At 42.0% G+C, this 26,848-nt stretch overlaps 1 protein-coding gene across 1 annotated transcript in view; it reads left to right on the forward strand.

Annotated features, from left to right (window-relative positions):
• SLC35F1 (solute carrier family 35 member F1) overlaps nucleotides 1-26,848 on the forward strand; it is a 388,655-nt gene that overhangs the window by 214,353 nt on the left and 147,454 nt on the right. The window contains exon 2 of the mRNA XM_073337159.1: nucleotides 15,851-16,026. Within this exon, the coding sequence (XP_073193260.1) occupies nucleotides 15,851-16,026 (176 nt within the window). The remainder of the gene's footprint in view (nucleotides 1-15,850; nucleotides 16,027-26,848) is intronic.

Below are 26,848 nucleotides of genomic sequence, written 5' to 3' on the forward strand. Positions count from 1 at the left end.
ACTTTTAGGTCATACCACTGTAGTGGGAGGAGGGTTGGTGAAGGTTAGTGGTAGTTTAGTTGTAGGATAGAGGGTGGTTAGCATGAGGAAGGGAGACCCAGCGTAGTGTGGGTGTGTGGTTGGGTTGGGTTGGGTTGTGTACATGGTTCGCAAGTCAACGCCCCTCCATCTCCAGAGGTGGTAGGCATGCCCCTTGCCAGGTGCAGGTAGTGCTCGGGGCATGGGGGGGTGCAGTGTTAGGTGGAAGTGAAGGGAAGGGGGTACGTTCAAGCTCATGTGTGGTCAAAGACATTGCGTGTATACATAACTAATACATCTGAAACACGCAAAACTGGAAAAGGGAGCATTTTGGTGGAAATCACAAATTCTGTATGAAAAAATAAAATTTTGCGGGATACATTAATTCTGCACAAATTCTGCATTGCACAGTGTCGCAGAATTCCAGCAGGAGTATTCTTTTTCTAGGGTTACTGTGTAATTTTCCAGGACCACAGCTGGTAGTTAGGACCACAATAAATTAGGTCATATGTACCTTCTCTGCCTGATGAATCAGTCACACTCCAGCTTTCTTCCCATCTGAGTCCTAAATTGGAATTGTTTTTATAAGTGATGAGTGTCTCTCTGTGATGCTGCTTGCCTCCTTCACTACCTGCTGTTCCTTAATATTTGTAGGAATAAGTCTGTGGACCTGCTCCTCCACAATTTTAAACTGCACTAGCCCATTATGCAGTTGTGGCAAAGGGGAAATAGTAAGAGATATGCTTGTAAGGGCACTGGTGAGCTTTCCCCCCTCTCCTCCCCCTCACTTCTGGGAATTACCCACACCTGTTACTGATGCTGTGTACCTCCTAGAAAAATGGCAGCTGTCGATCTTAGCTGATTGGAAACTTTTAAAACTATTTCTCATTTTATCCAAAGACATTCATCACTTGGTGGAATCCAGTTTTACCACTTTGCTGTATTTATAATGTCCTGAGCTTTAGGCATAAAAGTTGCTGGTAGTGAGATGAACCAATGGAAAGTGACAGAGCTTTATTTCCTCCAAGAGGCAGATAGCCATCAGTCACTTTACATGCTATTTTCCTTTAAGAGCTAACAGCTCAAACTAGTTCAATTACAAAAGAGTAAAAGCTAATGTTAACAACCCAACATAAGTATGTGTGCTGTTTTCTTTTTTAGTTGTAATACAGGGGTGCTCAAACTCTGCCCATCTAAGGGGGCTGGTAGTATATTGTCTGAAGCCCAAGGGTGTACCTATTTTCGATAAAATTTCAGCCACTCTTATCTTTGGTATGGAGAAACTACAAATTAGGGAAGTCATGTAACCTTTCCATCCCTCTGCTGACCCATCTGTAAAATGAATGTTACCTATTTAAAAGAAGTATTCTTTACTGATTATAAAGCATTTCAAGATCCATGACTGGAAAAGCAAATGATAATGTTAGTTATTCCCATTAAGATGGAGATTTTGATGTGGAATCTGTGGTTGCAGTGGGCAGACTTCTACGTCAATACTAGGAGGACAATTGAAGGCTGCACCATAGATCTTTGAGTTACATTTAGATCTAGGAGACTAACTGACCTCCAGAAAAGAAAAACATCATTGTGCTGGACAAAAGGTCTACAACTTTGCATCATTCACCACCAGATAAACTACCAAGAACCATATGTAAATACACCTCCACTAAATTGGTTCTCACATGCTTTGGAAGTAGTCCTGCTCTGGTCTCTAGATAGCCTAATCTACAGTACGTCTCTAGTTGACAGACAACCATCAGTTTTAAAACTGAAAGTATTATGGATTTTAGGAATAACCTACCTTTTTCCCGTGAAGAGCTCATTGGTAGGATGTCTGTTGACAAGTTACTTTAAAAAATGTCTGATTCTGCCTAGAATAAACTGAATTCAGGGGCAGTCTAAATAAGAGCCCTGAGGGCTTCTCCTTGTGTTTTCTTTTACTGTTTTTCAACATGCTTCTTGTTTAAAAAACATAATGATGAAAAGTGCTGTTTGTGTTTGCAATCACAGCAGCAGATTCCCCCAGTGCCATGGGAATGCACTGCAACTGTATGTAAGGGGAGGAGCAAGATCTATGTTTTCAGTGAACAGCCTTACACCATTTACTTGTGTGTGTGAAAGAGAGAAAAAACACAAACTTATTTAGATACAAGCTCACTAGTGGAAGTCCATTTATAAGAATTACAGCATAGTGAAACATACAAGAGAAAGGAAACATTTAGGAAATCTCCGGTCTTAAGAGATTGTCCTAAAGATTCCCCAAGCATATTGAAGTACACATTTCTGTTCCATCTCTATAACAAGGTCACCTCTGTTAAGCAGTTAATTTTTTTTTGTCAGTGGGTGGTCATGTAAGATAGGTTTCAATGCACTGATGAAGGAATGAAGTGTTTCTAAGATTCAGTTCTCCTTGTCCAAAGCTAAGGTGACAGGAAGAAGAAGAGGATGACCTGGAGAAAGTGGTGGCAGGAGGGGACAGAACAACCAGTGCTGTGAAAATGAAATTGCTGACCCACCTCTGACCTTCACAGAAGAGCTCAAACCATTTGGAAAATCCTTCCTCATTTAGATAATATATAGTAGAAAACAGAAGACTAAAAACCTCATGGCCAACGCTTTATTCTAATAGCAATTTCCCACTGTAACTTTGTTGCTTTTCCTTAAACTTTAGTCTGTGATTCGAGGCCTAAAGTTTTTCAGGTCATCTTGTTGATCAAAGTGCCAGAAGTTCATTATGTTGCCCAGTTATGAGTATTAATAAGTTGATGTTTAATTTTTCAAAACCCTAAAGAATGCTGCTGACCACTTGCATCACTGAAGTCAGAGGGAGTTGCAAGTGGTCAGTAATACTTAGTGAGTGAATTTCACCCCTGTGCAGGGGACCGGCATAAAGCCTAGGTACCACTTAAATTCCACTTAAGACCTCAAAATAAGGATTCAGTAAGATTTAAGTGATGGAGAGGCCTTGTATTGACCTTCTCCACAGGGGTGAACTTTACTCATTGAGTTTTATGTAAATATTTGAGTAAAATTCTTATGGTATTAGGTGGGATCCAAGCTTTGCTATTTCACTGTCCAGTGATGGCTATTACCTATGATTCTGCAGCTCTGAAAGGTTTATTTGTGCCACTGTCAAAAGTAAAAGAGGCCTTTAAATGTTAATCTTATAACAGTTACAATTACACAGGGCATTGCCTAATGTAATCATTGAGAATTAACATGATGAGAATAGTTGATTAATATCATACATGTAGTATAGGTGCCAACTCCATTAACTGTTAACAGCACTTGTGCACAGAAATCTGCTTGCTCTTCATTGCTTTCAACGTTTTATTTTTGGAAGTCGTGATCACTTATGTAAACTATCATAAGCTGATACAGATGCTTTAATGTATTAACTGAAGATTTCTGCTATTAAAACTTGTCTTGCTGGGAGAGGTGTGCCGGCTGAGAGGCTTGTATGTGCCATCTTGCAGGATTTCTTCCCTGTGTAGTGCACACATAAGAATAGAGTAAAAGTGAGAATGCACAGGGAAAAGCACTTACTAAATACATACAAAATCTCTGTCTCTCTCCCTCTAGGTATAGCCAGTATCAAATCAAACAGAACAGCTGAGAGGCTTTCCTGTGTGCCAGACTGAAAATTATTAGAAATCTGTAGCCCCAGCTTTCAAAGATAACCGGCCAGATGCTTTAGTTGGCATGAAGAAGGTTTTAGAAGCAGCCTATCAATTAAACTTCTCAGTGCCGCGTATATACGTGTAATGTGAATGTGGCAACATACTGTAGTGATGTCCATTTTCTTGGTGTGTCCCTAAGAGCTTTTCCATACTGCAGCAGCAGCGTCCTATTTTTGTGTTGACATTTGGGTTCAAACCATACTTGGAATAGGAAAAGGTACAGAAAAGGGCAACAAAAATGGTTAGGAGTATGGAACGGCTTCCATATGAGGAGAGATTAATAAGACTGGGACTTTTCAGCTTGGAAAAGAGACGGCTAAGGGGAGATATGATTGAGGTCTATAAAATTGTGACTGATGTAGAGAAAGTAGATAAGGAAGTGTTGTTTACTACTTCGCATAACACAAGAACTAGGGGTCAGCAAATGAAATTAATAGGCAGCAGGTTTAAAACAAATAAAAGGAAGTATTTCTTCACACAACACACAGTCAACCCGTGGAGCTCCTTGCCAGAGGATGTTGTGAAGGCCATAACAGGGTTCAAAAAAGAACTAGATAAAATCATGGAGGATAGTTTTATCAATGGCTATTAGCCAGGATGGGCAGGAATAGTATCCCTAGCCTCTGTTTGCCAGAATCTGGGATTGAGCAACAGGGGATGGATCACTTGATGATTACCTGTTCTGTTCATTCCCTCTGGGGCACCTGGCACTGGCCACTGTTGGAAGACCGCATACTGGGCTAGATGGACCTTTAGTCTGACCCAGTAGGGCCATTCTTATGTTCATACTTCTTTCCCTTTCTTCCTGAGATAGAAAGTGACAGAAAAGTCAAAATTAACGATGGGTACCTAAAGTTAGGGTGCCACATCCATATTCAAAAATTTCAAATAGAGCTGGTCTGATAGTCACAGAGGAACATGAAATTCCTAATGAACTCAGACTAAAATTTTTGAGATAGTGATCTCTTTTCTTTTGCTGTTTATATTAATACATTAAAATGCCCTCAAAGGTAGTTTGATAAAACCATGCACTCAAATGAAATACAAGCCCTCATCAATTTTAATCTGGGTTAACGGTAACCAGTCTCCAAATGAGATCCTTCTTTCCTTTCAAAATACATCCGTATAATATTTTGATAAATAACTCAGTCTCTGAAGTATATTTCTACCTCCATGCCTGTTCTTACACCATACTATGAAACTATTATATAGACTGCTGCTCACCTGGTAAAGACTCAGGTCAGGAGACAATCTGCCAGGCTCAGACCCTGTCTGACACAGATTGAGTTACGTTGAGGGACTGGTACTTTTCCAATCTCTGGAGATTAAAAGTACCAGGAGATTTCACCCTTTAAGGTATGTTGTAAGTGATGCAATGAGGACCTAGCAATGAAATGGGGCCAAGTAAAAACGAGAAGAGGGGAATCTGTTAACAAGGAAATTGACCTGGATGGTGCTCAAAATAGAATTGTCAATAACCCAATGGAAGTAAGCATTTCCCAAACCAAATAATCAGGGTTGAGTGTTCAAACCCTTCACACTGTTCGCTCTAAGCTATGCGCATGTGCGCGAGCACACAGATCCCCAACCCCGCACACACAGCGAAACACCGCGCACACAAAAATTTGCACCGAAGCACAACAAATTGCACAGAAGAAATTTTTTGCGCACACGACCTGTCAAAAATTAGAGAGAACATTGCCCTTCAGCCACCTTTGTAGGTCATTGGTTCAGCAAAAAAAGGTCTGATATCACTAGCATTGTATGCTGCCCATATAAGCAGTTCAGAATGTAATCCCACTTTGATGTTGGGTCAGAAAAGGCATTTTACTATTATGGAGAAGAGTTGGTGTTCAAACTGAATGCTGTAACGGTATCACCTTTGTCTGGCTTGTCCTTGTCCGTCCCTTCACCAATGCAAGCCAACGCCATACCATTCTGTTTTGTTTGTTTTGAAAGCACGTTCTTTCCATTTCTGGCCAAAGTTTTGTCATGAGATCAGTCCAGCGCATTTTCGTTCTGCCCAGCAGTCGCTTGTGGTCTCTGGGGATCCAGTTACTGATGTGGGTTGTCCATCTATTGTCTTGCCTGCGGAGTACCGCAGCTACAGGACACAATGGCTGGCACCGTGAATGTACTGCTGCAAAATTCTTCTGCCAAACAAGCCACACAAAGCAGAATAAACTGGGAAACTGTAATGATATGAAACTTTGAATTGCATAAGAACCTGAGGAAATCTAACAGCTATATGTCATGTAGGGTGTACGTGCCAGGTGCTGAGAAGCTAACCTTAGAGTGGTTTGTTACTGGAATTTCTGCCTTTAGGGTTTCCAGTGTCCACATGACTGATAACTGGGGGGAGAGGGGGAAACAATTATAGAAACACCAGTATGTCAAAGTAGCAAAGAAAAAAACCAGCACATACCAACTGCAAGCACAGAAGTTTTAAGCAGAATAAAATGGCTTCCTGTTCCAGGCTTGGACTGCCTTCTCCTCTCACACTGGTTTTACACTGCCATAACTCCATTGACTTTAGTAGCATTAACTCCTTTACACTGGTGTAAGAGAGATCAGAACCAGGCCCCTTGTGAATTATTCTACTTTATAAGCCATTCTGATATTATCTCACAGCTTTCATCTTCTTCTGGGAGTTCTAACACAATGTGTGGCTTTTTTAGCTTTCCAAACGGTAGTGCAGTGCTTAGAGTTTAGAGGATGAGATGATGCTGAGCTGCAATTGTACTAAAATTTCAGAATGGCAGGATATTGAGATTATCCTGGGATGAGGATAGAGTTTATAAAGAATTATTTGCTTGTATCTCTTTCAAAACACCATAAATCAGACTCAATGTATTTATGGCTAGCTGCCTCCACTAAATGGCTTGGGTGTGATTCTGGCTTTCTGTCACACTACTCAAGCTACTGCTGACACACCTTGAGTAAAACTGGTACCAATAAATTGCCAGTGTTGGTTAGATTGAAATGGATTTATGCTGCATCTAGAGGGAGTTATGATTATAATACAGCACTGAATTCAACTGGCAACAAGATATCAAAGAAGTAGGTCCTAACTTTCCTCTTCCAAACATCATTGGAGGAGAATCATCAGTGTGAGCTATTCAACAGGAGAGTAGAAAATGTTCAAATTGTTTTGAATTCTAAAGTCTTAATGTGGACCAGTGGAGAATGAGGTGCCCCCCTTTGCCTGAGTGGGAAAAGGGAAAGAGCTTATGGTGGCTTGCTCTATTATGACTTGTAAATGGGATAAGGGGTAGAGAAACAGAAAACACAAATAGTAAGAGTAGGCTCCGAAACTGGGGAAACACACCGAAAGCCCCTTTTCCATCTTTAACATTTTTGTAGTGAGTCTCTCTTTGACGCTGTATACTGAGGCCCCCCAATCAAAACCTACTACTTTTCTTCATCTTAGAATGAGTCGCACTTGCATAATGGACGTGTACTACTGATGGCTAACAGAAGAAGTCATTCTCTTTGTGACATACTCTGTACGTATGGCTGGAAGCATCAAAATGGACTTAGAAAAATATTGCAGTTAAAACACAGGAAACACAGACTTTAAAAAAGGACTCACAGTACTCAGAGAACGGATTTAAGTAATCCTTGGATTTGTTTGGTGGTGTTTTTTCTGAAGAAAGCGATAGGTTTTCCACATCCAAAGAACTAATTTCTTTTCAATGGTTGTGCCACAGTCTCTGGGTAGGCTGCCCCTTCAGAGACACTTTTCAGTCCTCTTTCAAGTGGCAGGCCCATGCCTCTACTTCTCTTTGGGGTGGGACCCTGTGATCCAACTGGACATTTGGTTACACCACCCTAGTTGCCAACCATGTTTCACAGCAGGTCCAATGGACTTGGCACCTGCATGCGTTCCCTTCAGGACAGTAACAGTATGAAGGAGAACAGAAGCAGCTTCTTCAAAACAAAGTATGATTTATATGCGAAAAAGTACACAGCCCTCAAGAAATGGATTTAAAATAAATAAATAATGCTTTCTTACACTTGGTGATTCCTTCAGGCCCCTGGGTAGAGATGACTTAGCCTTTGTATACTCCTTTCTCTTGGTGACCAAGTTACAGCTTCCCCACTGCAAACCTCTAATTCACAGTCAGTGTTTCTGTGTCACTCTGTAGCCAAAGACAACTTCATCCTTTTCTGTAGGGTAGGTCTTTTCAGTGACCAGTGTCTTTTGATCTCTTCAGATTCTCAGCCTTGGCAAACAGCCCTGTTGCCAGGACTCCTCATGGCTGTAAAGCTGGCTATTGTGTTTGAGGGGACACTCCTTATCTAGGTCACTGTGCTTTTACCTTTTCTGCCTGGTTTCTTTAACCTTTTTAGAACATAAAAATGGCCATATTGGGTCCATCTAGCTCAGTATCCTGTCTTCCGACTGTGGCCAATGCCAGGTCCTTCAGAGCCAGTGAACAGAACAGGTAATCATCAAGTGATCCATCTCCTGTCACCCATTCCCAGCTTCTGACAAATCTAATTATTGATCTAATTATGCTTTAAGGCAGGGTAATATCACACACACACTGAGGGGCATATGATATTTATAAAAATATTTCCCAGTTTTCCACAGTTTAAGTATTACCCTAAAACTGAAAGAGATGTTACTGAGTCTGTCCAAAGCTGTTTGGCGCGCTGCAAGCCTGGGAGGGAGGGGGGAGAAGCCGAGCGGTGGTGGTGCGCTCAGGGGAGCAGGCGGAGGCGAGCTGGGGCGGCGGGGGCACATTTCAAGGGGTGGCATGGCCGGTGCTGGAATGCCGCCCCTAGAAATGTGCTGCCCCAAGCACCTGCTTGTTTTGTTGGTGCCTAGAGCCAGCCCTGTATAGAATGGACCTCCCTACTCAGGAGATCTGCATTCCGTGTTCGTTTGAGCCATTTCTGCATATTATTGAATATAAGTATTGATTAATGTTTATGCTGCAGAGACAGAGCAGCTATCAAAGAGCAGACTGAGTTCTGTTCTGCCTCACATGCCATCCACAAAATCATAAACCAAGTTCTGAATGGAGGAAGCACACAATATAATTTTCTAATCCCATCTTGAGTTTGCAGCACTATCAATTAAGAAGACAAAGTGGATATAGAAGTCATGGACAGATTAGCTATCCATAACCCTTCAGTCGTGTTTGTACAGTCCAGTATTTTGAATGCTGATGCAATTTAAGGACTACATGAATTTTTTCTATTTCCAATAAATGCATGACCATTTAATCATTCATAATCCTTTGTTAAATGTTAACACTGTGTTCATTGCTGTAGAAGAGAGTCCCTGCACAGAAAAGCTGATGCTCTAAATAGAAAATAATAGAAATGAAAGATGGAAAAGACCTTATAGGACACCTTCCCACACCTTCACACCCATGCAGTACTGTATAGTCAGAAAGCTGTGTGATCAAGCTCAGAAGCAAGACTCAAACACAAGAAAGGTGGGAAGTAAAAAAGGAAGCTGGAGGATAAAGAGGGTCAATGGCAATTAGGAGGCTAAGAGACTTCAGCCTTTCTCCCTTGAGCCACCCTACTCAGTAGAACTCTTACTTTGGAGATGGAATATGCCAGGGGGAGGGAAGCAAAAACAGTAGGGCTTGACCATGTTGTTTCTGAGTGCATGATATATTGCAACAGTGTGTGGCTATATGATTTTAGTATTCACTTCCTAGGTTAGAGAAGAACTTTCTGTTGTTCTGTAGCACTAATTATAAGATACTTTTTTGTTAAAGTGCTTTAAGGGATTCAGTGACTCTAGGGACATGGGTTTTGTTTACATTGGTTATATTCAAAAGGTGAATTCTGTTTAGAGATAATATTCTGATCCACATCCAAACTGTTCTGAAAGTTTGTGTACTTTCAGAGGAGGAGTCTTGATTCTTGCCCCTCTCTAATTCTATTGCACTTTTAACTGCTTTTCTGTCTCCATTGGGAATTCCAGCTATACTGTGGAGGCAATAGTAAGAGTTGATTTAAGGATGTTTAATAGCTAGAGTTGCCAATTTTGGCTGGATGTATTCCTGGAGATTTCATCACATGACAATCTTTAATTAAAGATTAATCTGTAATTCCTGAAGACTCCAGGAATCCTGTAGGGTAGGCAACCCCATTAATAGCAAATGCAAGAGTTGAATACTTAGAGATGAAAAGCTATTCTACTGCATCACCGAAGGGCTGAGGACAAAGAATTAACTGAACACTGACCCATCTGTAGCTACAAAGACCAACACAGAATATGCAATTGCACTGAAAAAATCAGCAGAACTACTAAGTAGCCATTAATATTGTTACCAAATGTTACATTTAGAAGTAGAGGACATCCTATAAATAGGACTGTAGGCAGTTGTATAGGTGTCTTAAGAGAAGAATTCTCACTTGTGAATTTGGTATCATGCAGGATGAAATGTTAATGAACCAGTTGTTGGAAAATATTTCACTTCTACTTAGACAGAAATGACTGTTGGCAGACCTGAAGCTTATCCTGTGGATAGCAATGATTCTGACATAAAGCCCTGCCAAATTAACTAGTTACTTTCTATGTGAGATTTGGGATAGCCTATCAATCCAAGGTGACATATATTGGAGGGGAAGAGAACCAAGGTCTGACTTTATGCACACACTACTCATGAGGGCCACATCATCATGCCTCTCAATAAAAGAAGGATCTGTCAAGATTAGTGGTGTCCAGCAGTGGACCACCATGTGGAGCAAAAAACACTATTGCTAACCTCCTTCCATGAGTGATAAAATGAGTGTGTCCACTTTTCTGAGTAAGAGAATAAAAACTGAGGCACTTGCCTCCACAGTAGTTCTATTGTAGATGTGTTATGTATCTATGTAATGCTTGCCGATGGCCATATATGAAATATGTCATGCATTTAACTCCGCAATTCAAGCACCACCTATAAAGGTCCCTAGCATAGAGTAACAAGAGGATGCTGCTGCATGAACCTCCATTTTAGAGAAAAGACAGTAATTGAAGCAGCATCTAAATGGATAAAAAAGGACGACAAGTGTCTAGGAGATGGATCTGCCTAAATTTCAGTGAATCTTCACATTTACAGTATCTCATCAATGGGCAGCAGTGGCAAGGATTATGGATATGTGGTTTCTTTAGCACTAATACTAGTCTCTTCTGTTGGCATCTTTAACATGGTGGCCACTGCCCAAGCACCCTCTCGTGGCCAGGAGTGCCGCTACAGTGTCTGCCTTAGTTTTCCCTTCTTCAGGGCTCCTTAAATAGAACTGCCTGCAGTTTTGCTCATCCACTCACAGCCCTTCTTGGGTGTGGAGTTTTGTATTAATAATAATTAAAAAAAAATCTTCAACCCAGTCTTAAACTGGGCAAAGCCCCCAAAGCACTGTCTCTTTCTGTTGTCTAAGCAGCTGGAGAATGTCCAAAGCCCGGCCTGCCTTCTCCAAAGGATAAACACACCTTCCATCTGGGTCTTCTTAACCAGCCCCAGTCCCTTATTCAGAGACCCTCTCTTCCTGCATCTTTACTGCACAGTTCCTTGTAGATCTGTGTTCAGTGCGCTCCCTCTGACTGCTATAGCCCAGGTGCAGCCCTGTCCCCTTAACTGGCTCGACTGTGAGCACCTGCTCTATAACAGGAGAGCTGGATCTGTTTTTAATTACAAGGCCCAGCCATCCTGTGACACCATCCCAGTTGATGTCTTTATTTCACAGAGGCGTGTTTTGTATCTGAGTGAAAGGTGTAAGGGTGGAAGGAGTGGTTATATGTGTGATGGGTCCAGTCACAGAGACCCCCTTGGGACTGCCACCTGATGTGCTGAAATTACCTCTGAGCCCGTTTTCCCTGCCAGCTTGGGACTCCAGAACCCTGCCTTGTTGAGCGAGACATGTTAGCCTGCTGCAACACAGACTCAGGGTCTGGGCCACGCCCCCAAAGCTACAGACTTTAACCAAAAACAGCTCAGCAGGTTACCTCTCCAGCATCCAGACACCCAGTTCCCAATGGGATCCAAACCCCAAATACATCCGTTTTACTATGTATAAGGCTTATACAGGGTAAACTCATAAATTGCCCACCCTCTATAACAGTGATAGAGAGGTATGCACAGCTGTTTGCTCCCCCCAGGCATTAATCACTTATTCTGGGTTTATTAATAAACAGAAGTGATTTTATTAAGTATAAAAGTAGGATTTAAATGGTTTCAAATAATAACAGAACAAAGTAAGTCACAAAGCAAAATAAAACAAAACACGCAAGTCTAAGCCTAGAATCATAGAATTTTAAGGTTGGAAGAGACCTCAGGAGGTCATCTAGACCAATCCCCTGACCAACATCAGCTAAATTAGGGGTGGCCAACCTGTGGCTCTGGAGCCATATGCGGCTCTTCAGAAGTTAATATGCGGCTCCTTGTATAGGCACCGACTCCGGGGCTGGAGCTACAGGTGCCAACTTTCCAATGTGCCAGGGGCTGCTCACTGCTCAACCTCTGGCTCTACCACAGGCCCTGCTGCCCCTCTCCACTCCACCCCTCTCTGCCCCATCCCCTCAGCCTGCCATGCCCTCATTCCTCTCCCCTTCCCCCCCAGAGCCTCCTGCACGCCACAAAACAGCTGATCAGGAGGTGCGGGGAAGGAGGCGGAGTCGCAGATCGGTGGCTGCCGGTGGGCGGGAGGTGCTGGGAGTGGGGGGGCATAGCAGATGGGGGGCTGCTGACGTATTACTGTGGCTCTTTGGCAATGTAGATTGGTAAATTCTGGCTCCTTCTCAGGCTCAGGTTGGCCACCCCTAAACTAAATCATCCCAACCAGGGCTTTGTCAAGCCAGGCCTTAAAAACCTGTAAGGATGGAGATTCTACCACCTCTCTAGGTAAACCATTCCAGTGCTTCACCACCCTCCTAGTGAAATAGTGTTTCCTAATATCCAACCTAGACCTCTCTCACTGCAGCTTGAGACCATTGCTTCTTGTTCTGTCAGCTACCACCACTGAGAACAGCTTAGCCCCATCCTTTTTGGAACCCCCCTTCAGGTAGTTGAAGGCTGCTATCAAATCCCCCCTCACTCTTCTCTTCTGCAGAATAAATAACCACAGTTCCCTCCGCCTCTCCTTGTAAGTCTTGTGCCCCAGCCCTCTAATCATTTTCACTGCCCTCTGCTGGACTTTCTCCAATTTGTCGACATCCCTTCTGTAGTGGTGGGACCAAAACTGGACACAATACTCCAGGTGTGGCCTTACCAGTACCAAATAGAAGGGAATAATCACTTCTCTCGATCTGCTGGCATGCTCCTATTAATATAGCCCAATATGCTGGTGGCCTTCTTGGCAATGAGGGCACACGCTAGCTGACTCATATCCAGCTTCTCGTTCACTGTAATCCCCACATCCTTTTCTGCAGAACTGCTGCTTAGCCAGTCAGTCCCCAATCTGTAGCGGTGCATGGGATTCTTCCTTCCTAAGTGCAGGACTCTGCACTTGTCCTTGTTGAACCTCATCAGATTTCTTTTGGCCCAATCCTCCAATTTGTCTTGGTCACTCTGGACCCTATCCCTACCCTCCCGTTTATCTACCTCTCCCCCCATCTTAGTGTCATCTGCAAACTTGCTGAGAGTGCAATTCATCCCATCATCCAGATCATTGATAATGATGTTGAACAAAACCAGCCCCAGGACCGACCCCTGGGGTACTCCGCTTGATACCGTCTGCCATCTAGACATCGAGCCGTTGATCACTACCCGTTGAGCCCGACAATCTAGCCAACTTTCTGTGCACCTTATAGTCCATTCATCCAGTTCATGCTTCTTTAACTTGCTGGCAAGAATACAGTGGGAGACCATATCAAAAGCTTTGCTAAAGTCATGATAGATCACATCCACTGCTTTCCCCATATACATTAAGAAACTGATTACAGGTAATAGCTCACTCTCAGAGATGTTCCAATAAGCTTCTTTTACAGACTAGAATTCTTCCTAATCTGGGTCCTATTCTTTCCCCTGGTATAGTCCTTGTTAGTTCCAGCATCATACTCACATCTTAGGTGGAAAGAAGGGGTTTTCTCATGACTGACAGCCTCCTTTGTCCTGCTCCACCCCCTTTTATAGGTTTGGCACAAGGTGGGAATCCTTTGTCTCTTTGGGTCCCCATCCCTCCTTCTAAATGGAAAAGTACCAGATTTAAGATGGATTTCATTATCAGGTGACATGGTCACATATCACTGTAAGATCCAAGTCTCTATTCCCGATGGGCTGGCCCACACATACACAGGAAGGCTTTCAAGTAACTAAGGCCATTTATAACTGATTGTTTCTGAAACACCCTTCATGGCCTCCACTTAATATGTTTACATCAGTGATACAAATTTATATCTTATTTTCCTAACTCCAGACATAGAAATAATAAATACAAACAAATAAGATGAACACACTCAGTAGATTGTAAGCTTTGTAATGATACCTTACAAGACACCTTTTGCATAAAGCATATTCCAGTTACATCATACTCACATTCATAAGCATATTTTCATAAAGCATATGGAGGGCAATGTCACATGATCTTAGATTCCACCAATCCAAAAACTTCCTGAAGAGTGCAGGATCTAGCACAGTGAAGGTTGTTCTCTCTCTGTCAGATTGCTTGTTTTTTTTTGGTGTGGGAGAGGGAGATGGGCAGGGGAAAGGGGGAGAACGTGCTACACGACAGCTTGTGCTTCCCTGGGCCTGTTTGGTTGTTTCATACCATGACTGGCACCAAGACACAGTAGAAGGAGGATTGCTTGAGAAAGGGGGAAACAAATCTGACACCTGAGGTTACTAAGAAAGGGGTCTTTGTAGCCCACCTCTTCACAGCTGCCAAATATTCAGTCACTCTGAGGGAGATATGGCAGGGAGAGGGAAACAACATTGAAAGATTTTTAATATTTGGAAATGGTGGTGTACCAAAAAGATTTTCATCACAGATGAACAGTGTTCCACACTGACGTGCTGCCTTGCCTGTCCCCCCTGCTTCTACCCCACCCCCACCCCTAGCAGGACACAGACATGGAATAGACTTGGCATCAGCACAGCTGTAGGGACAAAATAGTGTCTGGGTATGGTCTCAGTAAACTCGTCTCACGGGTACATTTTTCAAAAAATGATGCCCATGTTGCATGTGTAGAATATCATGTAACAAAGCTGGAAGCACAAGCAAGTAACACTTGAATGTTCTTTATCTGGGTTGAAGTGAACTGTGGTGCAAAGAGATAACAAAGAAACGGGACTGGACGGGCAGGAAGGAGAAATTGATGAGGATGCTGAGGGAGAACATGGCAGGGCAGGGGGGAGGGAAGAGGGCGGAGTATAGGACAGGAGCGCGGGAGGCAGAAGAAAGAAGGAATATGGAGGAAGAAAAAGTCAAATGGTGGGGATGAGGAATGGAAGGATAAACTGAAACAAGAGGCCAGTTCAGATAAGGAAGTTTTTTGGAGAAAAAGAAGTGATGAAAAGAATTTTTTCAAAGAGGAAAAATCCACAGGAAAGTAAAGAGTGGAGGAGAGAAACAAGAAGGTGAAAAAGATTGAAGAAAAGATACACAATAGAAGGAAAGAAATGAAAGCAAAATGGAAATGAGATGAAAGAACAAACGAAGGAAGCCAGTACATTCATACATTTTATTTTATAAAAATGTAGATCTAGAAACATGATAAAATGGGTTTTTTTCTCTATTTGGTTGTGTATACAGAGAGACACATACTAAATACTGGGACAGCTATACACTTCCATTGTATTGCAAATGTGAAATTATACTCCTGGGCCTTTCCTTTGAGACACACACAAGCAAACCTGGGGAAAGGGGCGAGGAAGTTTTAAGACTATATGGGCCCATATCCACCAAATCTTTCCCTTGTGTTGTGTGCATGAAATTTCACAGTTATTCTTCCATAATCAAGAGGTTTTTATAATACATGAACAAAAGCCAGTGTGTTTGGTAAGTATTTCAGTAAATGCTGAGGAAAGAGATGGTAATATTTATTAGACAACTCCTCCAGGTACATTACAGATCAAGGCCATCATGTTTCTTCCCATGTTTTAACACTTTCATTTGGATTTACGCTCCTTGGAGGAGGATAAGAATTTCTTGGATGGCTGAGAGGCTGAGTGTTTTATGTCTGTGTTTTTTCTTGTTTCTTTTAGGGAGCTCTTGCTGTCTGTGGCTCTTGGCCAGGTTTTGTCCCTTCTTATCTGTGGCATTGGCCTGACCAGCAAGTATTTGTCAGAGGATTTCCATGCCAACACTCCTGTTTTTCAGAGCTTCCTCAATTACATCCTCCTGTTTTTGGTCTACACCACTACACTAGCTGTCAGACAAGGTAAGTACCATTCTTTGGAAGGGAGGTAGCTTCTGTAAGCGATTTTGTAGAATCTAGTCCAGGGATCCCCAAACTTTTTACTTATCCCACCCCCCCGTCCCGCTCCCTGGAGCCGGGCCCAGGAGCAGGGCCACAGCTCTGGGAGGGAGGGACACAGACAGGGGTAATGGGGCCAAGGGTAGGGCCAGAGGTGGGGGTGGGAGCGGGGCCTCCCCCCGGGGGGTTGGTGCCAGCCTCTGGTGCCCCGGCGGCCAGGGCCAGGAGCGGAGCTGCGTGGTGCTCCCACCCTGCCCCCCCATGGGGGCTGGCCCAGGCCCCAGCCATGCCCCACTGAACATTCCTTCACACACTTCTAGGGGGGCGCACCCCACAGGTTGGGGACCTCTGATCTAGTCACTGTGGACAACATTTTCCAAAGTACTCAAATCCTGTTTTTTAAAAGCATCTAACTTACTCAGGAGCCTAAGTTCCATTGCCTTTCATTCAATTCGACTAAAGCCTAGATCTTTTAAAAGGTATTTAGGCACTGCCGTGCTTAGCGTTGCAACACCTAAATGATTTAGGAGCCCAAATCTATTTTCATAAATCCTTTTTTAAAATGAGCTTTGGGCTCCTAAAAATGGAACATAGGCTCTTGAATGGCTAAAGTGTAAAATTTCCAAAAGCATCTAATGACATTCTTATTCTATGTATATCAACTAATCCTTTTTTCCACAACACATTAAAAATTATATACTTTCTGGATGAAAGGGAAAAAAACTTTCATTAGAAAGGACTATTTAATAAATAACAAATACAGTAGTGTTGTGTGAAAGAAAAATCTGTATCCTTTCTGCCTGATTATTTCCATGTGAACATTCTTCCTGCTCCTTTCTTCCTGTTTCCTACACTTCATTTAGGTCTAGATTGCAAGTTGGAAAGTTTTGGAGTGTTCTAAAACTTGGTATCTATTAAAAATGTTCAGAAAGGGTGAATGCTCATCTCTGAGAATGTCAATCCTTAGGAATTCTCTCCAGGAAGTTGCTGCTCAGCCTTTCTTTGCCTTCCCAGTTCAGTTTGGTTTGGGGAAACATTGTCAAAGGCTCTCTGGAAAACCGTGGTTAAACTGTTGTTCTGGAAAGTGCAAGTGTAGATCTTGCACAACTGTTACCAAACAGTTTACAGAATTGTTATAGCCTAAAAGTCTCATTTTCAAAAGTAACTCGGGACTTAAGCTCCTAAGTGAGTAAGGACTTTCAATGAGATTTGGTCTCTCAAGGCACTTAAGTGTTTTTGAAAATGTTACCAAATACTGCAGAGATAAGGTGGGCGAGGTAATATCTTTTTTATTTTAAATGTTGCCCTATGTTGGGACATATCCTGTGATGCCATTCCACATTTAGATTTAGAACACTATTATCGTGTCTATCACACACTGAGTTTTGAAACTGTTTAAAACTTTCTATGAAGAGCAATACATAAAACATAATTCCCCAGAAGATCCTAACACAATTTGAAAATAATGTGCCAAAAATGTATGGTTTTGCCTGAGGTATGAAAGTTTGGTAATTGGCCCATCCACAGATGGACAGTTATCTAGTATAAAATGAAAGAAAGAAGGATTAACTTTGTGGATTAGACTGTTGGTACACAAACCAACACTTAATGCACCATGACCGGAACGATCATCCAGTAGGAGACTGTCCCTGCCCTGCAGGGCTAACAGGCTGAGTAAACAAGATAGACAAAGGCTGGGAGAATGTAAAATGGGGATGCTAATATTGCCTGATGAGCAACTGAGGCACAGAAAGATTAAGTTACTTGCCCAAGGTAATACTGGAAATCTGTAGCAGAGCTGGGGAGTTAAGCCAAACCTTGCAAGTCCTGATGTAGTGGGATTTGAATGCATCCTCATTTCCTTCACTTAGCAGTGTTTGGTGGCAGTGGGAAGAGCCTTCATGAAGTAAGTTGGGAGTGGGTAGGACTTGGTGCCATATGAACAATTATTCTAGACGAGAGGGCATAGGTGTTGAGGTAGCATGACCCAGAGGGACAGTGGTCATGGAAGGTGTTTAAATTAGGCTGCTATTTAAAGTTGGTCCAGAGAAAAATGACGGCAAGAGTTGGAGGGCACCCACTGAATAGCCTGGAGCAGAGGCTACCAGGAAGGAATGTCTGGAATTGGCAGGATGCCCAGAAAAATCCTGGACAAGGAATGGACAGAGAAGAAGGGAGAGCAGTAATCCAAGCACATTCCATAAAATTCCTACAGAGCACTACAGCAGCACATGGCCATTTCATTTATTGCCCATTTAATACTGCCATGTGACAAAACCCTGTTGGATTGGGATTCACTTACTCAGCAGATGGGTCTAATAAATATCTATTAAGGCAAAACACTCAGCAAGTAGTGATCAATTACTTACAAGTGGGAAGCTCATTAGGACAAACTCATCACAGTCACCTTCCGCACTGGACAGTACAGCTTCAACCTCCCTTTGTTACACAAGCTGAAATAAGTTTTTGTTATCTTTTTTTAGACATATGAATTAGTTTCTCATTCCCATGTTAATTCTCCTTCCTGACCAGTACAGATATAGTGTTAGTTCAATCCAGTCTTTTTTCAGTTAGTTTCTTTTCTTCTCACATACTCTGGAATTTCTTACACATACATAGTTCTACTTATACTTATGCTGTTAAACATTATCAGAACAGACTCTTAAAATCCACAGCAGGCTTCTGTCAGGCCTAAATATGGCTTTGCTCCTAACAATCCCCACATTGGGTTTTTTGCTTGTGTATTTATTTCAATTCTTTATTTGTGTGTTAGACTAGAACAGTTTTTCTAGCAGCTCTAATTGTTTGGCATCATTAACAGATGAAAACCACATAGTAATTGTATTAATTTTGTACAGACTGATTCAACTCCAAGTGCCGGGCATATCAGAAAACTTCTTTCTAGCTTAGCTTCTTCTATTTCATATGCAAAATTTAAGATTTCTTAAATGACCCCATCTTTCTCTTTCAGAAAACAAACCATGAAAACATTTGTAAAAGTCAAAAATAACGTCATCCCTATTTTTTTTTTTTTTTTTTTTTTTTTGCTTTCTGAATGGATTGGGAGGAATATATAGGCATATATAGAGGCATTCACTTGAGAAACTAAACAGAATTTCACTGAGGAACTGCAACACTTGCTTCCAGTAACTTCTTTGGGGGCATCCTTAACTTCCCTGCGTGGGACTCCCCTTTCTTTACTGAACTCTTCCAAATCTAGATTTGTCCTGAATCCCCTGTGGACTGGCCTTCTCTGACTGTCCACCATCTTTCCAGTAAAGGGGAAAATTCCCCCCTGCCATATTGAATAGCCCACTTCTATCTCCAGTCTTGCTAGCACCTGTGTTCACTTCCTTCCCTCCACCCACCCCCATCTTTCCAGATCAGCCTTCCTGTTCCCTCTTACCTCTTAGAGTGGCACGGCTATTTTAGCCACAATAAATAGCTCCACTGTATTGCTTATTTTAACTTTGTGTAAAATACTCAGGGCTAGATCCTCACCTTGTGTAAATCAGCATAGCTATATTGAAGACAATGGAGCTACACCAACTTATTCCAGCTGAAAATCTGTCCCTGCTACTACATAGTAAAACAACACCATAAATGTGGCCTCATGCTCTATGGCCCTACATTTTCACAACAGCAGTTAGCATGAACAGTTAGAATTGTGCTTTCTAGCATGCTAGATATCTGCATCGATCTAGAAAGAGGAAAAATACTGATTTCCTGTAGAAGGAAAAGGCATGAGCTCCTCCACTCTCCTTCTGGACATGTTTAAGGATCTAGCTATCTGTCAGTCTTAGGTTTTTATAGGATGTCCAACACCTTAATATCTGGGTACCAAATGCAGTATTTCAAATTTGCTTAAAGTATAATCTGTCTGAGACTGTTCTTTCCACAACTGCGTATGGCTGCTGAGGCTTGGAGATCCTCCCAACCAAGGAATTCCCTATCTATTCTTAAAACTTCTTATGGGCCTGTCATAAATATAAAGGAAAGGGTAACCGCCTTTCCGTATACAGTGCTATAAAATCCATCCTGGCCAGAGGCAAAATCCTTTCACCTGTAAAAGGTTAAGAAGCTAAGGTAACCCTGCTGGCACCTGACCCAAAATGGCCAATGAGGTGACAAGATTCTTTCAAATCTGGAGCGGGGGACAACAAAGGGTTTGGGCTGTCTGTGCAATGCTTTTGCTGGGAACAGATCAGGAATGCAAGCCTTCCAACTCCTGTAAAGTTAGTAAGTAATCTAGCTAAAAAATGCATTAGATTTTCTTTTGTTTAATGGCTTGTAAAATAAGCTGTGCTGGAGGGAATGTGTATTCCTGTTTTTGTGTCTTTTTATAACTTAAGGTTTTGCCTAGAGGGATTCTCTATGTTTTGAGTCATAGAATATCAGGGTTGGAAGGGACCTCAGGAGGTCATCTAGTCCAACCCTCTGCTCAAAGCAGGACCAATCCCCAGCTAAATCATCCCAGCCAGGGCCTTGTCAAGCCTGACCTTAAAAATATCTAAGGAAGGAGATTCCACCACCTCCCTAAGTAACGCATTCCAGTGTTTCACCACCCTCCTAGTGAAAAAGATTTTCCTAATATCCAAGCTAAACCTCCCCCACTGCAACTTGAGACCATTACTCCTTGTTCTGTCATCAGCTATCACTGAGAACAGTCTAGAGCCATCCTCTTTGGAACCCCCTTTCAGGTAGTTGAAAGCAGCTATCAAATCCTCCCTCATTCTTTTCTTCCGCAGACGAAACAATCCCAGTTCCCTCAGCCTCTCCTCATAAGTCATGTGTTCCAGTCCCCTAATCATTTTTGTTGCCCTCCGCTGGACTCTTTCCAATTTTTCCACATCCTTCTTATAGTGTGGGGCCCAAAACTGGACACAGTACTCCAGATTACCTGTAAGGTATTTACAGGGAATCTGATTACCCTGTAAGGTATTTACCATCCTGATTTTACAGTCTTTTACCTTTTCTTTAATTAAAATTCTTCTTTTAAGAACCTGATTGATTTTTCATTGTTCTTAAGATCCAAGGGTTTGGGTCTGTGTTCACCTGTACAAATTCTTGAGGATTCTTATCAAGCCTTCCCCAGGAAAGGGGGTGTAGGGCTTGGGGGGATATTTTGGGGGAAGACATCTCCAAGTGGGCTCTTTCCCTGTTCTTTGTTTAAAATGCTTGGTGGTGGCAGCATAGGGTTCAAGGACAGGGCAAAATTTGTACCTTGGGGAAGTTTTTAACCTAAACTGGTAGAAATAAGCTTAGGGGGTCTTTCATGCAGGTCCCCACATCTGTACCCTAGAGTTCAGATTGGGGAAGGAACCTTGATAGGGCCTAATCCTACAAAATGCTGAATACTCAGGCCCCAGTCCAGCAAAGCACTTTAAGCATCTGTTTAATTTTGACTATGTGAATAGACGCGTGGCTACAACTCCTATAAGGCAACACCGTGATATGGAAAGGCAGTTTATTTTTTTGTTGCAATGCTTTGAAACAAAATAATTTGGATCAGTTTGACAAAATGAAATATTCTGATTTGGATCAGTGTCCCAAAATGAAATATTTCATTTTGATTTTTCTATCAGGAAAATCAAATATTTTCAGTAAAATCAAGAGTTTCCTATGCAAAATTTCAATTCTGAAGAGGCTGTATTTTCCATCAGAATGACATTCTGATGGGAAAATTCTTGACTATCTCAATTATTTTGTTTGGGGGATTTTTTGTTAGCTTAGGAATCTTTTTTTCACAAAATCATACAAGTCAGTTTCCATTTTCCACAAGAGACCAACTTTAAGCTTATTAGTTATTTAGAATGCACACACACTACAGCTAACATTAGCATACCCTTACTGAAGTACCAGTATTGAAGTATTAAGTTCTAAATTTTTCCTTTCAATTTCTTTGTGTGCATGTAGCTAAATCAATGTTATAACAATAAATGTTGTTAATGCAATATCATAAAATGACTGAATATCATTATGTATAATCTAACTGATTTTTCCAAAACTGTGATAAATATTAATGAAATCTACAGCATGTAGCACTTCCTTCCTGGATAACTTGCTGTCATGCCCATTTTTATTTTGTTCACTGTTGTGCCAAAACCTATTTTTTGTCCTCTGTGTCAAGGAAAAGGATTGTACCTCATCTTATCACAGCTCTGCCCCCTAATCTGCAAAGGAATCTGCTTAGAGGGATCCTGTCATGACACTTGTGGATACTCATTTGTGTTCGAGGTGACTACACAATGAGGACAAGAGAGAGACGTAATCATCCTTCTGTTAGTGAAGTGGAGCGATGAAAAAGAAACCTGGGGAGATCAGCTTTAGCACCTGAAAAAGCAATAAATGGGAAACTGTGCATAGTGGCCCAAGAGGTGTTAATTGTCAGCAGTCAACATTGTGGTGGAGGCATCAGCAGCTTGTAGGCAAAAATGAATCCTTTCTAAAAGCCACCAAGTATGTTAAAAGTGAATATAACACATATACTAACACTGTAAAATAATTAAGGGATGAGAGAATAGTAGGTATCTATTTTGAACAGAAGGGAAAAAAATCAATCTCAGGGGCCCAGATTCTGCCTTTACTCATACTGAGTAGCGCCTTACTCTGTGATGATTTAAATAAGACAACTTGCTCAGTATGTCCTGCCTAGCATGCATAGGAAAAATCAGGGCAATAACTTGCTGATTCAGAGGGGTTGTCTGAATGTACATAAAGCTGGATGAATCCTCCTTCTTAACAGCGCTAAGTGATGAGGTCATGCCAAACATCAATGGAAATATAATTCTTCCTAGAGGCACTGTAATGTCTTAGATTTTGCATATAACCAGATTTGACCTGTGCCATGGAAGATGAGTTTTAGCCTCCTGTGAGACTGTTAGCAGCTGAAGTCATGCCACATGTTATTGGAAGGTTTATTTTATATCGATTTCCTTCTTGGATTTGACCTATAACCTCAGTGTCTTAATATGTGTATTCCTAATTTACCTGCTACTCATATGGGTTCTTCTACAGTGTGTTTGAATGAAAAGACAACCTTTACAGGAGTTGCTCTATTTCACTGTACTGTACATCTGCCCTTTGGTGAGCAGTCAAAACAACTATGTCTTCTATTGGTCAATTTTATTCTAGTAGTAAAACTGCATTTATCTTTTAATTTCTTAAGGGCCAGATCCTATAGCTTGGATTGCATAGGCTACCCTACTAGACATCCAAGGAGCTTTCCCCACAGTTGGCACCTCTGTGTTTGGGTCACACATAATAATGTGGCTGGGACATGCAGGAACATTATCAATAGAATGTGGTTTTGTCTAAATAGGCTGTTTTTGTCAAAGCCAAAACATTTTGTGGAGGCATATCCAGGACTTTCTAGTCACTTCTGATGGGAAAGAGTGAGAGATCCAAGTTGAAGAAGTCTGGTTTTCAGTTTGGAAACAAATGTTTCAATGCACGTTGGTTTTGCACAAAATATTCAAAAGGTTTTGATTTGATTCCAGTGCAGAATGCAAACAAATTACAAAACAGGAGAGTGGGTTTGTTGGGGGGCGGGGGGAACCTGGATTTGTGCTGGAAATGGCCCACCTTGATTATCATACACATTGTAAGGAGAGTGATCACTTTAGATAAGCTATTACCAGCAGGAGAGTAGGGTGGGGGGAGAGAAAACCTTTTGTAGTGATAAACACCCATTTCTTCATGGTTTGTGTGTATAAAAACATCTTCTGTATTTTCCACATCCGATGAAGTGAGCTATAGCTCACGAAAGCTTATGCTCAAATAAATTGGTTAGTCTCTAAGGTGCCACAAGTACTCCTTTTCTTTTTGCAAAAACCTCAACAGTTATTACAAAATGGAGTTTTGGTCCTCCAAACAACTCTACTTGTGAGAGCAGCAGTATTGACCTCCCTGTGGGGGCAGGGTGAGCTTGGGGCCATGACCCAGACCTCACACAGGCCAACAGACATCCTAAAGGTTAGCAGAGCTCCCACAGAAGCAAGCACTGCCCTCGAGGCCCGGGATTCTTTCTGGAGCTCCCACTGCAGAGAGTCCCTTCCAACTACCCCAACGCAAGACTAGGTGCTTAAAATCACAGCCTAACCCTGTATTTTGAAAAATAAACAGCCAATGCATGCATTACCACTTGGGATCAGCACCAAAATGGCATTTTAGCATTTGGAATTCTCATAACAATATTTCATGTTGCCCCTACTGTGTGTTACTTTGTAGCTATCAGTGGATAGTGCACTTCCAGTAACTTCACTAGTCTTTCAACCATGAATGCCAAATTGTATGGGATACATTTATTCAGTATGCCAGTTGGCAGTCTGCGGCCGGTTTTGTTCAACATCTTTATCAATGATCTGGATGATGGGATGAATTGCACCCTCAGCAAGTTCACAGATGACACTAAGATGTGGGGAGAGATAGATATGCTGGAGGGTAGGGATAGAGTCCAGAGTGACCCAGACAAATGGGAGGATTGGGCCAAAAGAAATCTGATGAGGTTCAACAAGGACAAGTGCAGAGTCCTGCACTTAGGAAGGAAGAATCCCATGCACCGCTACAGATTGGGGACTGACTGGCTAAGCAGCAGTTCTGTGGAAAAGGACCTGGGGATTATAGTGGAGGAGAAGCTGGATATGAGTCAGCAGTGTGCTCTCGTTGCCAAGAAGGCCTCTGGCATATTGAGCTGTATTAGCAGGCGCATTGCCAGCAGATCGAGGGAAGTGATTATTCCCCTCTGTTAGGCACTGGTGAGGCCACACCTGGAGTATTGCGTCCAGTTTTGATCCCCCCACTAGAGAAAGGATGTGGACAAATTGGAGAGAGTCCAGTGGAAGGCAATGAAAATTATTAGGGGGCTGGGGCACATGACTTACAAGGAGAGGCGGAGGGAACTGGGGTTATTTAGTCTGCAGACGAAAAGAGTGAGGAGATTTGATAGCAGCCTTCAACTACCTGAAGGGAGGTTCCAAAGAGGATGGAGCTAAGCTGTTCTCAGTGGTGGCAGATGACAGAACAAGAAGCAATGGTCTCAAGTTGCAGTGGGGGAGGTCTAGGTTGGATATTAGGAAACACGATTTCACTAGGAGGGTGGTGAAGCACTGGAATGGTTTACCTCGGGATGTGGTGGAATCTCCGCCCTTAGAGGTATTTAAGGCCCGGCTTGACAAAGCCTTGGCTGGGATGATTTAGTTGGTGTTGGTCCTGCTTTGAGCAGGGGATTGGACTAGATGACCTCCTGAGGTCTCTTCCAACTCTAATATTCTGTGATTCTATGAGTCTCTTTGGCTATAAGTTGAAGATCCCTGATCTTATTCAGATAAAATTCAGTTAGTGGATGAGAAATAAAACTGCAATTCTGATTCCTGACAATTTATAGTTTAAAGTTCCATGGATCTTTTTGCCAGGAGTAAGAGTTGTCATTTAGTTTATACTCTTTTGGGTACAAGAACTGTCTTTGTCTGTTTGGAATGCTGTAAGCACTTTTGCAATCTAAACAAAAGTAATAATAGATCCAGTTTCCTATCCAATCCAATTTGGATAATTACATTGTGGCTGCTTAAATTTTCCCTGTATTTTCAATTGAATAAGGTACCTTTTTTTCATTTCCCGCCTTAAGTTGTTGAATAATGTTGCTGTGTGTTGTATAAAAAAATTTCTGTTCCACTCAAGCAGTGGCTGCAGTTCAGTGGTGGATGAAATGATTCCTGTATGTATAATTTGTAAAGGACTTGCAGATTCTATTCCTTTGAGATACTTTTCTAATTACCGTAGAAAATTTCCCTTCCCATAAATGGAAAGATATCTTTTATTAATTTTCTTCGCCCACAGAACAGAAAATGATGTGATTTCAATGGAACAAGATTTATTCCACACCATATGTGAGAGGAGCGGGTAAACACATTAACCCTGACCTTTCTCCTGTTTTATTTTGACTGATTGGTTTTTTGAGTATCTTTTATTTTTGCCTCCTCTCAGTTGGGAGTTTTCTTTTACCCTGAGGGCTTGTCATTTGTCGACTGCCTTTATTCCACCAAGATACACAAACTAGGACTACATAGGCCTCTGCATCCTTTTCATCCACATGAGGGACCAAACATCTCAGGGCTCTAGTCAGTTTTCATCAGGTGCCTTTTGCTCTGCTAGCAGATTTAGTAGATTATAAATATGCACTTACAGAGAGGAATACTGGCCCTAGACATTAGGCATAGGTGTTGATGATTTTGAGCTGCTTTACCTACCTTCTTTTTATCACTTTGATTTGAAGATGTTGTCCCCCTGAGTCTTAGCTTACACACACTTGCTGTCTAAATCCATGTCCTGCATCCCATCTTTTAAAAAAAAAAGTGTTTTTTTCCCTTTGATCCTAGAGATGGTGGCACACCATAGCATTTCCATCCTGTTGCATCATATTATTTGACAGGTTTCAGAGTAACAGCCGTGTTAGTCTGTATTTGCAAAAAGAAAAGGAGTACTTGTGGCACCTTAGAGACTAACCAATTTATTTGAGCATAAGCATAAGCTTTCTCAGAGAGAACCTTTGTTTCTCCCCCCACTCCAGCTTTGAAAGTATCTGGTCTCCTCATTGGTCCTTTTGGTCAGGTGCCAGCGAGGTTATCCTAGCTTCTTAACCCTTTACAGGTGAAAGGGTTTTTCCTCTGGCCAGGAGGGGTTTTAAAGGTGTTTACCCTTCCCTTTATATTTATGGCATGGTCTCAGGGAGGTAGATTTTGCAGGTCAAAGAGGCTACACTTTTGAAAATGCTACAAGCCAGATGCTA

This window comes from Lepidochelys kempii, chromosome 3 (genome assembly GCF_965140265.1).
Source record: "Lepidochelys kempii isolate rLepKem1 chromosome 3, rLepKem1.hap2, whole genome shotgun sequence".
Taxonomy (NCBI): Eukaryota; Metazoa; Chordata; order Testudines; family Cheloniidae; genus Lepidochelys; species Lepidochelys kempii.